This window comes from Heterocephalus glaber, unplaced genomic scaffold (genome assembly GCF_053883595.1).
Source record: "Heterocephalus glaber isolate CG9 unplaced genomic scaffold, H.glaber_assembly_v1.0 deba00001497, whole genome shotgun sequence".
Classification (NCBI taxonomy): domain Eukaryota; kingdom Metazoa; phylum Chordata; class Mammalia; order Rodentia; family Bathyergidae; genus Heterocephalus; species Heterocephalus glaber.
In genome coordinates, this window is record NW_028258320.1 from 46,756,952 (window position 1) to 46,775,181 (window position 18,230).

The 18,230-nt window shown below is 50.8% G+C and overlaps 1 protein-coding gene across 3 annotated transcripts in view; it reads right to left on the reverse strand.

The window, feature by feature from the left end:
- Nucleotides 1-18,230, reverse strand: part of Slit1 (slit guidance ligand 1) — a 171,989-nt gene that overhangs the window by 53,773 nt on the left and 99,986 nt on the right. For all 3 annotated transcript variants that reach the window (XM_004838581.4, XM_021253141.2, XM_021253140.2), the window contains 2 exons: nt 1,472-1,543; nt 351-422 (listed from right to left, as the gene is read on the reverse strand). In XM_004838581.4, the coding sequence (XP_004838638.1) occupies nt 351-422; nt 1,472-1,543 (144 nt within the window). The remainder of the gene's footprint in view (nt 1-350; nt 423-1,471; nt 1,544-18,230) is intronic.

The window sequence follows — 18,230 nt, forward strand, 5'->3', positions numbered from 1 at the left end:
AGACCCCCAATAGGAAAGACCTGAGCCAGGACAATGACTGTAAGCCAGCCACAGACTCCAAGTCTGGAAGGACAGGGGAGAGGCTCTGGCGCTCCTGCATCTGGCTGGGCCACTTGGAACAAAGGGTGGGAGAAAGAGGAGCCTTCCAACCTCCCTTGTCAGGGCTCCAGCCAGGGCATCATCCTGAGCGGATAAAGCCCGCGGCCACGAAGCTGCAGGCACAAGCCCAGGAACTGGGGTCCTCCCATCCTTGGGCGATTCCAGGAGAGGGGTCTCCTGCCTCCCAAGCCCCATCTCTAGCTCAGCTGGCCCAGCTCCCCACAGCCCTCTTCTCCCTGGGTTTTACTTACAGCACCTCTAGCCCACGCAGGGCTCGGAAAGCCCCTTCCTCGATGCAGCTAATCTGGTTCTTGTCCAGCTGTCTGTGAAGCAAAGGAGGGTTGAAGAGAAGGGGTGCACTGCCTAGGGCGGAGGTATCCAAATATTTAGACCAAGCACTCCATTATTAAAAATAAAAAGGGGCCCAGTCCCAATCATTTGTTATGTACACATGTGATAATCCAAATAATAACTGTTAATAAAAGCTGAATGTCTTCTTCTTTTCCATTAAAACAGTAAGTAGGAATAAAAGTCACATTATTAGGCCCAACCCTGCATACCCTCCGGGAGCAGGCATTCTCCTTTACATTTTGGAAACCACCCAGAGGGTGCTGGCAGCTGAAAAATGGGACAGAATAACTCAGGAGCAGCAGCAACCAGAGCCAGCACACAGATTCCCTTCTGAGTGCCAAGTGAGACTGACTAGCAGCGGCTACCTGGCGTGCTGCTTTCAGAGTGAGCGGAAGCTGTGCCTTGAGCTCTGTGGGAAAGAATGTCACGATCCATTACCAATGCCTGCCCAGACATGGGAGGGGTATGTGACAAGCCTGTCCAGCATTTGCCACCCCTGTGTAGTCAGAACTCAGGGAGGTATTAAGCCTGGACCAGAATAAATCTGAATAATAATATAAATCATTACATTTGAATAGCACAAGATAAAGTGTATGCATTCCCATACCTCCTTTAAAACTCAGAACAAGCCTGTGACACTGATATTATTTTCCCCCAGCTTATGTGACTGTGATTGGAGGGAAAGACACAAACCCAGCTCTCTTGATCCAAAAATGAGGAGGGCACTGGAGGCTGAGAACAAGGCCTTGCACCCCATGGCTATGACCCTCCTCAACCCGGTCCCAGGGTCCCTGTGAGGCCCTGCTTGGTTCTCACACAGCATCATACCCGAGGGAAGGGCAGGTACCCCATTCCCTCCATGCCCAGATTGTTCCAGAAGACCATGCTGGCAGGGACCATCTCAGAGCCAGGCCAGCTCCTTGGTGGCCTGGACCACACAGCGCAGGGAGACCCATGGGAGTCAGGAGACCCTCAGGTAGCCCTGAGACCACACCCTTCTCCTTCCCAGGACTGCACTCACAGGTTTTTGAGGTCTGTGGCTCCTCGAAAAGCCTTCCTGGGAATAGCCTGCAGGGCGTTCTCGCTCAGGTCCCTGGGAAGAAGACACTGCTCAGGAAAAGGCCGCCTCCACAGTGCCACAATGAGCCAGGGAGACCAGGGGCCAGATGCACACAGGTGGTCACTGTCACGTCCCAGTGCCCGGGACAGGGCCTGGCACACAGTGGCCATTCAAGAAAGCATCTGGTGAATGAAGGAGTAGATGAATGAATGAATGATGGAGCTGGAAAAGCTCAGCAGCTGTGACAATTCTGCCAGGCTCACGAATGTTGGCTTGGCTGCAACACAGGCCAACACCACAGCGCAGGCCCTCAAAGCTGTCCAGGAGGCAGAGCAGTGCCCTGCTGGCTCAAACTCTGCATTTTACCAGTGAGGAAGCTGTGGCTCCCCTCAGCTGGAGAAGGAGACAGACTGGCTCCCAGCAAGCCAGCCAGTGGGCAGCCAAGCCAGGTCTTCAGCTCCAAAGGCCCTGCTCCTGGGGCCTGCTGGTAGTGCCAGCATGAGACCCGGGGCTCTGTTAGGGACTGGAACCTGGTTGAGGGTGGGCAGCTTCAGGTTCCCACACCCACTTCCCACTGCCAGGGGAGGCTTCTGCTCCATGGGTGGGGCAGCCACAGTGGGCAGGGCTCTCTGAGGACTCTTCCTGTATTCATACTGATGTGAGGGAGGAGGCACTGCAGGGACTTCTTTAAGCGTGTCCCCCCCCACCCCAGCCAGCTTCTGGAAGCACAGCCTCTGGCACATGCCCTCCACCTCTCCTTCCCTCTCTTTCCCTCTCCCCACAGCCTCACCGGCTTCCACAGACATTTACAAATGCTCTTCCTTCTCACAAGTGTGTCTGAGCACATCCCCAGGTTGGTGGTCCTGGCCCAGGACTTAATGTGAGTAACCTCATGGACCTTCCCACTGCTGTGAGCAAATACTGTGGCGCTTTCCATTTTACACAGGAGGCAAGGGAGATTTGGAAAATTGAAGCAACTTCTACAAGGTAACCCAGCTGCAAGGAGTGGCTCAGAACTTGAACGCAGGCATTCAGACCCCAGAGCCCTGGGAGTGGGGACTGTTGTCTTGCCCATTTCGCAGAGGGGCAACTGAGCCCCAAGACGTGAAGTTACCTGACCTGTGTCAGACACACTCTCTGGGTCCTTGAGGTGGACAACCAGAGGCTGGCTGTCCTGAGGGGGGACCCAATGCTGAGCAGTCCTGCTGGCCCCAACTCCTTCCCCTGGGACAGGTCCTGGGGTTTAAGCGGGTTCTCCTTTTTAGCCACTCCTACCAGGACAGGAACAGGGCCCATAGTGCCCATGGGCTGCTCACACTGCCATCTCCGTCTGAGACAAGAAGCCAGAAGGCCTGGCCATACATGCCGGGGCCTGGGCCAGTAGGTGGGCTTCGAGTCTAGCCTACCCACCTCCTGGTTGCACCTCTGCAGAGCAGCTTCCCCTCCTAGCCTCAGTTTCCTCAGGTATAAATAGGGAACATAAGAGCTGTCCCAGTGATGGTCCCCCAACCCCACACATAGCAGGAAGCCATCATCTGTGTGCTCCTCCCCGAGACCTCCTTGGTGATCCCCTCCCCTGACCCAGCTGGCAGCCTTCAGAAAATGGCCCAGGCACAGGGTCTGCAGGGGCTCTACCACCAGTGTCCCGTTCCTGTCCTCTCTGCTCCAAAACTGTGCCACCTGCCCTTCCATAACTGGCCTGGGTAACCTTCCTGGAGGCATTCCTCCTGCTGGTCCATCCTCTCCATATCCTGGCACTACAGCCCCTTCTCCACCCTCTTCGTCGGCTATCGCTCTTGACTATTTGTGCCATGTCCCTGGCTTTCTTGTTTACTCTGTCATCACTCTCTCCACCTCACCCACCAAGGCTGCTCCCAGCCTGACCCCAGTGCCCTCCCCATCACCTGCTCAGCCGTCTGTTCTCAGTAATCCCACCAGCCCTGCATATCTGCCCGACAGCATTTCCACCTTTAATCACCCTCCTCTATCCCTTTACCTAGAAAGAGCTCCTGGATTGCTGCTATACTGTCCCCTCCCCAATAACTGCTATGAGGCCACAAAGGTAAGCAAGAGATTGCCTGTATTCAGGGCCTATGGCCACAAGAGCTCCCCAGTAACTAGGGGCCAAGGTAGACATGGGAGCTCTCCATGGAAAGAAAACCACCTCGATGGAGCACTGACCTGTGAATGCAGTGATGGAAAAGGGCTAGAGGGTACAGAACTAACCATGGTGTAGTCGGCCCTGAGCATTTATGCCCACAAGGGGGCAGAGACAGGAAATGGTGTGGCTTGGTCCTTCATCACACAAATGTATTTTGAGAGCCAATGGCCTGCTGGGGACCCCTGAAGATTTGTTTTTGTGGAGCCTAGCCACTAGCTTATGACAATCACAGAAAGAGCAGTTTTCCAAGGAGATGTGGGAGCACAGTGAGCAAGCACTCTGTAGAAGGAGAGCAGATGATCCCTGGAAGTAGAATCCTGGAAAGTCTATGTTTGCCAGAAAGGAGGGGAAATGAGGGAATGGCACTCTAAGCAGTGGGAACAGCATGTGCCAAAGCCCAGGGGCAGAAAGAAACAGGCAGTTTCGTATGGCTGCTGTGGGTGCATAAGAGGTTGTGATAGTTTTAAAATATGTGCACAAATTCTTTAACAGTTTTCCTTCAAGGCAGAGCCTAATCCCCTCCCTCTGACTGAGGGCAGGACTTGGTAACTCACTTCTACAGAACACAGTAGGATGGAAGTGGTAATGGATAACTTCCAAGACCAGATCATATAAGACGCAGTGGCTTCTTCATTGCTCTGTCTTGGACCACCTTTCCCGGGAAAAGCCAGCCTCCATGGTATAGAAACTCGGAGTCTTGCCTACAGCCAGCAGCAGCCTGTGACTGAGCCTCAGGGAATACAACCTCCTGCCCCTGCACCTGCCACAGGGTGCAGCCCCAGACAGCTTCTTTCTTCACTGCAACCACATGGAAACCCCCAAGTCAGAACTGCCCAGCCACCTGCAGACACTGAGAGATAATGGGTGTTTATTGCTCTTTTAACGCTGTTATCTTTTGAGGTAACTGATTACATCATAATGGATGACCAATTCAGGGGTGCTTTAGAGGAAGGACAGAGCTGGGCAGTGAGGCCTCCCAAAGCCCTGTGGAATGGAGGGGCGTAATGAGACTGGACTGTGTTGGAGACCTGGCTGTGCTGCCTCCTCTTCGGGGGTCTCAGTGTCTTTTATTGTCAAATGCATAGGCTGGGCCTGATGAGGTCTAGCCTCCCCACCAGGGTGGGCCCATGCATGCCGACTACTACGAGGCACATTGCCATGGTCTGAGCATCTGTATCATCCTCAAATTCATATGCTGAAGCCTGGTCACTAATGTGATGGTGTTACAAGGTGGGACCTTTGGGAATCAGTTAGGCCATGAGGGCAGAGTCTGCACAGATGGGATGGGTGTCCTTATAAAGAGAAGCCTCAGAGAGCCGCCTTGCCCCTTTCCCTGTGAAGGACACAGGGAGAAGACAACCATCTGTGCATCAGAAAGCAGGAGGCTTTTCTGTGGGCCCCCCATCCCCAGGACTATATTGTCTCTAAGCCACCCAGCGTGTGGCGTTTTGTTAGAGCAGCCTAAACAGATGAAGACTCACCTCAAGGGAGACGCACGTATCTGGGGAAGGGCAAGGGCTGTAGAGAGGGGCTGGGAAGAGCAGAAAGAGCCTCCAGCCTTTCCTGCCCACCAGGGGACAGAGGATGTCACCAGGAGGCACCTCCAGCAGCGGGAAGATGGGGGTGTGTTGGGGAGGCAGGGCCTCCAATGGGACTCTTATCCTCCCAGTCCACAGCTCACCCTCAGGCCTAGCACGGCACTCACATCCATTACTCTTTTAATCCTCACCACAGCCCTGCAAGGAAAGCTTTTTATTTGTATTGATTAGTTTATCGATTGAGCCCAAACCTTGTTCCAGAAAGGCTTTAAGGTGGCAGGGACTTACAAACCAGCAGGAGCCGGAGTGAAAACGGGGCAAAGAGAGAAGAAAAATCAATGGTGGGTACTCAATGGCTGCACCTGTGACTCAAGCACTTGCAGCCTGGGCAGAGCCAGGCGCTGTGCCTTCTGAGTACCAGCGTGAGAGCAGAACTGGTCAGTTAGCAGCCTCCCCGATGCAAGTGTGTCTAAAAGGATCCACTTCTCAGGAGTACAGCTGTTTGACCACTCAGATGAGAAAAGAATTTCCCCAGGGATCTTTATGAAAAATGACAGTGTGACCGAATCAATAACACTAGATCCTTATAATAACTGAGTTTCAAGTGTGGTTCTTATAATAGCATGGCATCACAGCACAACTCAGGAAAAGCAATTCTATAACCATTCACACCAGGAAGGGGAAGAGAAGGAAGGGAGAGGCAGATGGAGGCCCAAGCCAGCCTGTGCAGGGCATGGAGGCAGCACAGGGACTGGTGTGACTGGGATGTGGTGGGGCATCCTGGGGTCACTGGGATACACTAGAGAGGGGTGTGTTCTCACTTTGCTGTGGGTCACCAAAGATTCCAGCGGAAAGAAGCAGCCCCCAGACAGGCAAGCAGACAGGATGGGACAGCAAGAGCCATGTCACCAGCTGTGGGTCCTTGGGCTGGGTGGGAGCTGACCCCACTCCAGCTCAAGCTGCCGGGTAGAGCCAGCCTCCAGACCAGAGGAACACAGGAAGCCTCACAAGTCTCAGGAAAATGCAGCGTGCTGGCAGCAAAGGGGGTGGTGCACAGAGATCAAGATATAGAGGATCTACTCCCATTTCTGCCATTTACCAGCCACAAACCAAGGGAACCCTGCAAGCTTCGAGTTCTCTACTGTAAATGGGCATAAAAATTCCTACTATACAGAGGTTTGTGGAGGACTGTGTGAGTTCATGTACTTAGCTTTCTGTGCCAAAGCCTTCATTTAGCAATATTCAAAAATGTTAGGTTTTATTCCTCCCTTTCCTAAGGTTTCACAGAGTTCTCAGAGTGCCCGCTAGGGGACGCCAGAAGGTGCCCCTGGGCTTAGATGCTGCGGCCGAGTCCCGTGTGGCATGTCCAGACAAGGTGAGTCTTTTCACTCCACCTGACTTCCTGCCTGGTCAACCCCGGTCTTTCCCGAGACTCTGAATAGTTCTGTCATGAAAATCTCAAAAGGACTACCTGCCTCTTTCCCTGGCATATTCTTCCTCTCTGGAGCCTTTTTTGTCTCCCCCAAACAGCCATTTTGCCCCATCTTCTTTGCATGGTGGCCTGTCACAGGCTCTCAAGTGAGAAGGTGGTCCTGCTGCTTTGGGGCAGAGTGGGAGCTCCTGCAGAGGAAGCATCCCACACAGCAAAAACCACATGGCCTGATGCTGGCAGGCAGGAAATGGGGGGTCCAGAGCCATGGAGCAGACAGGAGCTCACAAAGAGGTCACAGGCAGAATACAGAGGAGAAAACCCGCAGCTGAGGGTCACAGTAGATACTTGAGTTCAGCAAACCCTGGCTTGGCCACTTACATCATGTGGTCTTGGACAAGTCTTCCCCACTGGCCTCAGTTTTCTCATTCTGTAAAATGAGGATAGAAAGTGGCACCTACTTGCCAGCTACTCCAGCTGTGCTGATATCCCTTCAGCTCCTTGGACTGCTCCTGCCGTGGGACCTCTGAGCCAGCTATTGCCTCTGCCTGGCTAGTCTTCCCTGCTCTTCACTCAGTAAATTCCTGTTCATCTCTTACATTTCAGTCTACTGATACTTCCCCTAGTTCCTCACTGGTTTTCCTTTCCAGCATGAATCCCTGAAGTGCAGGAGTACTGAGTATAATGAAATACTGACAGACTATGATCTCCCAAGGGCAGACATTCCTTTGTATCCTGGGTTCTGGTGCATTGCAGGTTTCAGTAGTTTTTACCTGAATTGAACTAAAGGGATCCTTCCATGACTCTCGGCTCCAATTCCCCTGGAGGAATTAGGATAGGCCTGTACTTCTAGAAGGCAGGGCTTGGGACAAAGAGGTGGGCTCAGCATCATGGAAGACCAGCTCCCCTGACCTGGGGGCTGGGGCTTCTCACTCCTTCTCTGCCTGAACTGGCCAAGGATGTAATAGCAAAAGGGCCCTGGAAGGGGAGGGAAGTGCTGAATAAGCACTTGGAGGTGCTGAGGATGCTGTGGGCCCTCTCTCTGGCCTTCCCACGTCCTGACAGCATATTTATCATCAAACATCCTCAGATGGTCCCAAGACAACACCAGCAATCTCAGCAAGGGTTTGGGGTAGGCTCTGAGAAGGTGATCTGAGACTCTCCTGAGACTCTCCAAGAAAGAGAAGGAGCTGGAGCCCCTGGGAGTCTACTGTAGGGAGCTCAAGGTAAGGGTCCTACAGCCAAAGATCCCCCACCTAGCCTATACCTCATCACCCAAGGTCCAGGGCTGGGAGGAAGCCAGCTTCTACCAGTAGCAGCCCTTACCAGATTTGGAAGCATCCCCAAAGCCCCAAGCAGTCTCCTTCCACTGAACAGAAGGGACAGCCAGGCTGGCTTCCTGACTTGGGCTCTGTCACCAGGAGCCCTGCCCCAGCTGCTCCCCCTGCACGCCCTGGCAGGGCTGGGAAGCCAAGGTCAGGACCCCATGTTCTTGCTGCTAATCCCCCTTCATGCTCTAACCTGATTGGTCCCTGCTGGCAGACCAGCCTCTAAGGGGATTAGCAGGGGGCCCAGCTGTGGCTGCTGGGCACCAGCCAAGGCCAAGCTCTCCTCAGGGCCCCTAGTGCCTGCTCAGCCACTCCACTGCATCAAGTGCTCTGTCAGCTTTTCCAGTTACATGGAGGCTCTGTGCAGTCTAGCCTGTCCCCTCACCCCCTGCAGCCAGATGGTTACCCTGAGCCTGCCCAACACTGGGTTCAGCCAGGAGTCAGGACAGTTCCAGGGTTCCCAGGCACCTCATCTGGGGTTTCTTTCTCAGAAGACTGTTGGACTGAGGACTCAGCATGGAGCAGACAAACCAGCCATACACCCACCTGGTGCCTGCCTGCAAGTTCTCAAACCCCTCCAGCCCCAGCCTTCTCTTCCTAAAGTGGGAGTAACTGCCTGTTGGCTTAGCTGAGGCTGTGCGGTGTCCTGGGCCAGGACAGGTGGAAGTGGCTGCACCCCTCATCCTTCTGTCATTGTCTTTATGGGCTCTGTGGGAGGAGCAGAGGGCTCAGGGCCCAAGAACCTGAGTCTAAGGCTCCAGACACTCTAGACCAGTTTGGTACTAAGCTGCTGCCTGGCCTCAGGCAAGACCTGCAGTTAGTTCCCAGTACCTGCAACAGTTCTGACCTCCCTGGGCCCATGTCACATGTTCAGCATACTGCTGGTAGCTGGTGCCCTGCCCAAGGCAGCCTCTCATTGCTGTTATTTGTATTGAGAGTCCAGAGCAGATGACACCTTGAAATTTATTAGACTATAGACTTTTTGGGCTCCACCCACTGAGTCGTACTGTACACTGAGCAAGGTCCCTAGGTGATGGATATGTGTATTACAGTTTAAGTGCTGCATCTGGCAGCAGGGAGTCTTAAAATGTTTTAATGCCCCAGCTAGGGATAAAGCAAATGGCTGTAGCCCCTGTACTAGCCAGCACTTCACAGCAATGAGCAGAAGCTCTGACTCCTACTTATTGGGGGCAGAGTGCAGGAGTCTTAGAGGGTGGAAAGAGGAAAGAGCACCTTGGTGCGGCACTGCCTTCCCGGGGAACAGAGAAGGCATGAACTGGGGCAGTGACTGGCCACTGTGTTTGCCCCACCAGCCTTCCCTTCATTCCTGCTTGGGGGCAGAGGGGACATTGTCCAGCACTGTCCAGAAGTGCAGAAGCCACATGAGGGCATCAGTGAGGAGCAAGTTGTGCTGCTGGCTGACAAATCAGCTTCTGTGCCCAGAGCCTGAGGAGGCTTGGCATCCCCAGCCTGAGCCAGTTCAGGAGGCCCAGCTGGCTTCCTGCTCAGGTGAGGAGATGGGAAAGGGAGCCCCAAGGGCCACTCTGTGTCCAAGAGGTATGCAGGACACCCCAGCAGGAGGGAGGTTGGCAGTCCCTGGAGGTGGATGCTGGGACACACACCCCTCCTCATTCTCTGGTCTCTGCCTCTCCTTCAAGTCTCTTAGAGCCTATATCTCCAACCTATTAGAGAAATTAAATCTGGAGCTGCCCCTCCCTGCCTGCTCTCCCAGCTCATGGGACAAGAGTCAGGTTCCCAAGCTGCCTCATGTGGACACCTATCTTCCAGAGAAGATCCTAGGTCTAACTCACCTTCCAGGTGGGTTCTGGGGAGCATTTGATCAGTACTTGAACTGTGCTCCAACCTTGAGGTAGGGACCAGGACTGTGTGCATTCATAAGTCTCAGTTGTGCCCATGAGATGCAAATGGAGAGCTCATCAACTGGTTGCTTCTCAGTGACCAACTCTGCTGCATCTTCTCCAGAAGTCAAGTTTGGGCTGGGGCAAGGATGAGGGTACAAGGAGACTGGGGAGTGGTGTCAGAAGAACACACTGGTGGATGAAGGGGGAACTGGCCCCACGTGTCACCTGCTCAGTTTCCTTCCATCTCCACCCCACCCAAACTTGACAAAAGGCAAGACAGACTCCTGGAGCTTGCTGTCTCCAGGGCTGCTGTGGTCCTCTAAGCTGGGACTTCCTCTTGCTAATCTTGTGCCCTGTTGACCCCTCCCCGTTGCTCCCTCACCGCTGGCAGTTGGGTCAGCAGAGTACATGGCTCAGGGTCCCCAAAGGAAGCTCCATGAGGGCAGCAGCTGGTCTGTGAGGAGGGCCAGGTAGCCTGGATCCAAAATCATGTTTGGCCCCGACTGGCTTCTTTGGGCCTCAGTTTCCTCATCTGTAACATAAGTTTATAAGAGAAGCATGGCACACACTAGTGGATGATCGTACTGTTAGGAAGGCTTTTAACTACCACTACCAACTGCTGATCAGTCCAGCTCTGTGACTCTCATAAAATTATTGTCCCCTCTCCTTGCCACCACTCCTAGATTGTAAGATTCTAAGGTCTACATAATTAGAGCTCAGACATGTTTTGTGAGATCTGGGGATTTTTAAAAAAGATCATTAAATTCCCAGGGAGCTCTAAGGTCTACATTCCTACAGGCGGCTCTGGGGGCTCATACATGAGCTTTGCCCCTTGCCTGTCCTCCTTGTTATTTCCTGCATACCCAGTGCCTACTGGGCACTGCCAGCCACGGAGATCCTCCCTCCCTGCTGCCAGGAAGTATGGCCTCTCTTGCACAGGTCCCTCCCCCAGCCCACTGGAGTTAATGTCACCTCATTAGGAAGAGACAGTAAGTAGGTCTGGATGGCCTCACCATAAAACCATCCTGGGTGACATTTTCTTGAACCAGGCTGTCACAGCTATGAGCATCAATTCCCATGGAAGAGACACAGACCAGCCCCCTCCACAAAGCAGCCCTCCTTTTGGAAGCTAATGTTTGGCACTGCTAAGGCAAAGTGACTCAGGGGCTGGTGAGTGGCTCAGGACACACATAATTGCCTCTGTCCTTTAATTCTGCTGATGGTCCATAAGGGCAGACACTGGCCCCCGGCACCAGGGCAAGAGCACAGTATGAGGAAATGGGGTAGATGAAAACAGCAGGGGCAGTGCAGCCCAGTCTCCATTTGAAAGCTCTATTTGACCACCAGGTGCTGAGCTCTGTGCCTCTGGAAAGCCCCAGATGTCCTGCCAAGTCCTGGGTAGGGATGTGATGAGGGAGACAGGGCTCTGGTCCTGGTACCTACAATCACTGCTTAGGACCAGAAACTTCAGAGGTTTCCAGCCCAGACACATGAGGTATGTGTGGAGGAAGTGGTGGAGGAAAAAGTCAAGATGCATAGGGAAAAATATGACCGTTATCCAGACACTCCTGGCTTTGACTCCAAGCCCCACCATTTGGTGCCTGTGTGACTTTGGCCATGTTACTTAACCTCTCTGAGTGGTAGCTCCTGTGTAAAGAAAGGTTAATCATGTCTCCTTGCTGGGTTCACTTATATAAGAAAAATCAGGCAAGGTTAATCCATCATGTTCCAAGTCAGGATCAAGGTTACCCTGGGGTGTGGGTGTTAGTGACTGGATGGAGATATGAGGGGGCTTCTGGGAACTCATGGTTTCATTTATCCATCTGCTACTGGTTATGTGAGTTCACTTTGTGAAACTTTGGTGAGCTGTACACTGATTAGTGTACTTTCCTCAGTCTTTGTTACACTTCAATAAAAAAGCTTTTCTTTAAACAACTGATTCTGGACCTCATGCTTTGCAGGCATTCAACAAATGCCCTCCTTCTTCTGTCACCCCAGAGAAGACAAATAGGGACATCTTCTGAGGTGAAAAATACTCAAATATTCCAGGCTTACAGTTTTAAGTGGTGGAGAAATTCCCAGTCTGAGGAGACTGCACAGAGGACAGCATGGCAGAAACAATCTCCAGACCAATACAATGAGGAACTGGGCCCAGCGGTCATAGAGCAGAGGTGGAGGTGGGAAGGGGCACCATGCAGGGAAAGCATTTGACCCTGAAGGGTGGAGTCATGGGATTTCCAGGGTCTCTGGCACCCTGACATGCATGTTCAGGTTCCACATCTCCCTGAAGAGTAGGTACCATGCCCAGATTGAGTAATAAGACCTCCAGGTGAAGCTGAATGGGCAGAGATGCTGGCACTGGAGACAAAGGACCTCCAGAAGTAAGCATGAGAGTGAGGGGTGGGTAAATGGGCCAATGGTGCAGCCTGCAGAGATGTCTTGCCTTTTCAAGGATTTGTTGTAAAATACAGTAAAGCAACAAGAATCAGAGTCGGGGAGAGAAAGAGAGAGAGAGAAACGAGGTAGAAATATCAGATGGTAGTGAGAAATGCATCTTACAAAAATATTGCACCTGTTTGGAGTAAGCCCTTGGCTCCTCACAGCCTAGGGAAATGTGGAGACTGAGGTCTTCTGCAGTTACCAAAGCAGTAGATAAATAAGTTTGAGAGAAATATGACCTTTGCTGGTTATAAAACCAAAAGGAGCCACCATAGGAGGGAAAAGCAAGACCCTCACCAGGATCCCCAGAGGAGGACCAAGGATGTGGGTCACCCCTTCAAGTGATCTTCCTGAAACCAAGTTACAGACCAGCCAGTTCAAAGGATCAACTTGCTAAATTTCCTTGCTTTCTTTGGCAATTTGGCCTTGGTTGGGTGGCTTCCCATTTGTCTCCACAAGGGCCCTTTAAAGACAGTGGAGTTTCCCATTCTGGCTCCCTACAGCTGCAGTGAGAGGCTGGGACAGGTTCACTGTAGTCCAAACTCCAGAAGCAGGAGCAGAGACAAATGGAACAGTCCTTAAAATGCTATAATAAAGACAAAATGCAAACCAGTCAACTCACACTAAATTGTTAAAAGAAGTAAGTCAATTTGATGAATTGGTCATTTGACAAATTGGCCTTTCAGTGAATTACCTTTTGGAACACTGCCTTTTAGCAAAATGGCATTTGGTAGATTGGTCTGCTTCTGAAACAGCAGTGCTTTCCGAGGGCAGTTATTCACTCACTCCCAGGCTGGACTCATGGCCTGGCACCAAAACCCAGAAGTCATTCTGCAGATGGCTGACACCACTCCATCCAAGCAGTGCTCTCAGCCCAGCTGGCATGAGTGAGGGCAACTTTAGAATATTCTGGGGAATACACATACCACACAGTGTAGCAGACATCCTTCATACCTACTGTTTTCCTTAGAGAAGCCCTCTAGACTCTGCGGGACAGAGTTCTCCCTGACAAGAACCAAGGTGGAAGAACCAAGGAGAGGAGCAGTAGGGCTTGCCAAATAGGACCCATGCTGCAGGGAGAGACCCTGCTCAGGGCAGGTGACCACGTTGTAGTGGTGACTGGTATGAACTCAGAGAGAGTTGGGAGCCCTGGCTGATGTGATAGGACAGCTGATGCCCGGAAAGATGTCTGACTTGAAGTCCTGGCAGGAGCAGCCCACCATGGAGCAGCTCACCATTCAGTCATTCAGCAATGTCCTTTCTTCCTGGGCCTCCAGGCGGGAAATCTGGTCCATTTTACCAACGATGCTGCCCCATTGTCTTTTCATCTCCTGTAGAGCACTCCAGACGCTGTCCTAGTCCTGGCTTCAAGAGTAGCTCAGAAGATAATGGGAGCTTGAGAGTTCAGAACGGCAAGGGGGAGGTCAGTCTTGCCAGCACATCTGCAGTCCCTCATGTCCCTTCCACACACACACACACACACACACACACACAGAAGGAATAAGACCCTGCTGTCTGCAGAGCTGTCCTTGGTCCTGAACCTCCTCTGGCAGCGTTTCCTCCACTCATCTTGGACCTCAGCCACCTCCAATCTTGCTATCTGATCCACACACCAGATCTTGTCTAGTCAGTGCTTCTTCCCCCATCCCCCATCCCACAGGGACTGCAGCTCAAACTACACAGAGGATAAGAGGAGCTCATTGTTAGCCTCAAGGGACTGAATGTTAGACTCTTAGAAGAAGTGTGTCCTTGAGCTACTTCTACATGGAGGAGCAGCTAGATCTTAGACCACTACCCCAGAAATCAAATCTCCCCACTGCTTGGACACAGGCTGGGGCACAAAAAGGTGCTGAGCAGCACCTGAGAACACCCCAAATAACTTACCCAGATCCTTGCACAAAAGTTCTTCCCTTTTCTCTTAAAGACCTTAATGATTATCACTGACTCTTCTGTAAAACGCAGTTGTTTCAGTGGTGATGGTGGTGATGATAATAGCTACATTTATTAAGCTTTTATTATGTACTTGTCATACTACTAAGTATTTTATATGTTTTATACATGTCATGGCATTTAATCCTTAATACAACCTTATGAGATAAATCATGTCACCACTCTGTGGAATGCTGATAGTGACAAACTAAGCATGGCAAGGGGACAGGAAGTATATGGGGACTGTGTACTTTCCTCTTAATGTTGCTGAGAACCTTAAATTGCTCTAAAAAGAAAGTCTATTTCTTATTTTATTTTTTGTAGCGTTGTAGGTGGAACCCAGTACTTCACACACAGTAGGCCACTGTTTTACAACTGAGAAACACTCTCACTCCTAAAGTCTATTTTTTTTTATACCAGGGGCCAAACTCGGGACCTTGCACTTTCAAGGCAGGTGGCAGTACCACTGAGCTAAATTCCCAGCACCTAAAGTCTATTTTTTGAAAAGTATCCAAACTGTGCCTATTTTCCAGATTAGGTAATTGAGGCACAGTAACCTCGCCAGGCTGTCTGACTGCCAAGCCACAAGGCAGCCCATGGTGCTACACTGGCTCGGTGCACTAGAATCCACAGCGTGATGGGCAGGTGGGTGGGAGGCTCCAGGAAGCACACACATGTCAGCTGTGACATTTGATGGATGAACCTGGAGGGAGGAGGTGAAAAGCTAAAACGCAAAATATGAAGTGAAAGATCATAATGTTGACATCAAGTCATCAAGAAAAGGTTAAATTATGTTCAGGACCCTCTGTTTTAGAACTTAGGTGATTATATAATAACTTTTAGATATATTCTCATCAAAAATGGTGTAAGGTTAATGTGCCTTTCCTGAGCAGCCAGACTATGGAGAGAGGAGAATATTAGTCCCTGTGTAGGATGAGTATTGTCTGGGGAATTCTTGCCGCCCTGATTTCTACAAGCATCCTTGGAGCTGTCACTCTTTCCAAACCTCTGTAGGTTTGAAATTAAAAAAAAAAAAAGGTAAGGTTTGGAATCCTGAGGTGAGATGCTTCAGTGATAAGTCAGTTACAGACATGCAGCCATGTTTGAGGCCATGTCCCTGGACTCTAAGAATGAAGGGAGTCACAGTGAAGGCAGGATGCACGGAGCGGCAGGGCGGGGGGGTGGGGGGTGGTTCCAAGGCCATTGGCCAATGGCTCCTCACAGAGTCTCTACACATCTACTGGGTCACCAGCCAAGGGCCCCCAGAAGAATGAGTGACACCACAGCTCCTGTCTTCAGTCTCTACCTAGCTGTGAACATGATGGCTAACTGCTAATCTGAGCACAGAGTACAGCTGATCTCCTAGCACAGTGGTTATGGAAAGTTCTGAGGGATACAGACAAGCATGGGGGCTCTGACCACCAGTCACCAGAAACCACCAGGGCCCAGGAGCTTCACTTGAGCCTTCAAGTCGCCCAATTCCAGGTTCCCTCTCCAACATCTAGAGGCCTCCCCGGCAGCCTGGTCTCCCTCAGGGGATTGTTGGTGCTGCCAGGCATGCTGCTGTCCCAGCCCCTTCCAGCCACATCCTAGACCAGGGTCTCCACCTGTGGGCTTAGAGCATCAAAGGCCACATAGTTGCTGCAGTATCAGCATCCTCACCCACCCCTGGCATTGTGTGCAGTGATGGCCTTGAGTTTCACCTCTCTGAGCCTGACTTCCCATTATCTGAAAAATGCAGACAGTGAGAGTCAATGTCTTAGAGAAGTGCCATGAGGATTAGATCCATGGTTGGTAGCTTGAGGTCCTATAAATGAGAACATTTCTACGGCTCTTCTTGTACCTCTCATATGGTGTGGACACTGTTATGGACAAATCACACAGCGATTCAATTAGGAACCCTGCTGGATCCCTGAGATCTTCAAAAACAATGTGCATTTTCTCAGCCACTTCATAACTTGCCATGCTCTTTCTTCCTAGCACCTACTGTAGCTTAAATGAATCAAATATTCATGAAACTATATAATGCGTATCTCCCCAATTAGACCACACTCCAGGAGAGCAAGGGCCATGTCTGTTTACTTAATGCCTAGCAAAGAGATGGGAGCCAATAGTTGTTTTTTTTTGGTTTTTTGTTTGTTTTATTTTTCAGTACAGGGGTTGAAACCCAGGACCTTTGTACTGAGCTACATCTCCAGCTCTCTATCGTCTGTTTGTCTATCTATCTATATCTATCTATCTATCTATCTATCTATCTATCTATCTATATATATCTTTCTATCTAATCTACCTATATATCTATCTCCTTTACCTTTTGAGACATGGTCTCACTAAGTTGCTAAGTTCCCCAGGCTGGGTTTGAACTTTTGATCCTCCTACCTCAGACTCTCAGAGTGCTAGCATTACAGGCATATACCACCATGCCCAGTTGGGATTCAATAGATCTTTGATAATCATATTTCACTACTCAAAAGGTCAAAACTAGCCTATGGGAGGGGATCTGTGAAATTTTGCCATTAAAAAAGCAGATCTTCCATCTATTAGAATGGGGAAAATTCCAGAACACGGACAATACAAAATGCTGGTGAGAATGTGGAGCAACAGGGATTCATTCATTGCTAGGGGGGAAGCAAAAGGGTGCAGCCACTTTGAAAAACAATTCCTTACAAAATAAAGCATACTCTGACTATGTGATCCAGTGATCCTGGTCTTTGAAAAGAACTGAAAATTTATGTCCACACATAAACCTGCACATGGATGTTATGGCAGCTTCATTCATAATTGCCCAAACTTAGAAGTAACCAGGATGTCCTTCAGAAGATGAATGGATAAATAAACTATGGCACATACAGACACGGGAATGTTATTCAGTGCTAAAAGTAAATGAGCTATCAAGTCATGAAAAGACATGGAGGAAACTGAGATGCATATCACTAGTAGAACGAAGGCAGCTGAAAAGGCTACATGATGTATGATTCCACCTGTATGACATTCTGAAAAAGGCAAACCTTGGAGATGGTAAAAAGATGAATGGTTATCAGAGGGCGAGAGGAGAGAGTGAGGAACAGTTATAGCCGAGGGGATTTTCAACACAGTGAAAGTGCTCTGTATGATACTGTAGTGCTGGGTAGATGTCACTAGATATTTGTCCAAAACTATAAGCTGTACAACACCAAGAGAGAGCCCCAATGTAGACTCTGAGCTCCAGGAGAAAATGTGTCAGTGCAGGTTCATTGATTATAAACATGCGCCTCTCTGAAGGGAGATGTAGATAATGGAGGAGGCTGTGCATGTGTCGGGGTAATGGGAACTCTGTGTACCTTCTGCCCAATTTAAAAACTACTTTTAAAAATAAAGTCTACTAAAACAGACAAACAAAATGAGGTACAGATCCCCCGTGGGGCCTGGCTGGACTGGCTAGGGACCTGTCATCACTGTCCCCCAGGAACAAAGGAGGGTCTAAGGGCCTTCCTTTGCAGCAAGGGCCAGTCTATAACCCAAGCCCAGACTGCCTTTGTGACAGTGTCGGATGGGAAGGGTCACAGGCCCTGGAGGCAAAGTGGACCATCTCTTTAGGCCCCCTCTGGCCACATTCTGGTCTGCCACTCTTCTATAGTTGCTCAGTATCCTCAGCTGTCTCCATCACTGTGCCTGCCACATCGTATGTCTGCGAGTCTCTTGCCTCCTGATAATAGCAGCAGTGCAGCTGTGGAGAGGGACGCATTTGCCTCCTAGAGGAAGGCAGCTAATGTGAATGGGGCCACACTACAAGTGCGAACAGCCGTAGGAAAATAAACACAGGCACAAAAAGGTGCCACAGGGGTGCCACTCCCCCCTGCTCTCCCCTTGCCTGCTAAGTTTGCTGGTCACTGCTCCAGCATCTGGCCCAAAGGCCATACAGACAGCCCCAGGCTTGATTCCTGCTTGGGGAGCTAGAGGCTCCCCTAAGATTGTGCTGTGATTCTGGTTTATCAGAGCTCTGTGCTAGGGGAATTGTATGTCAGTTGGCCCAGCCAATATTTCCCACATTTTAT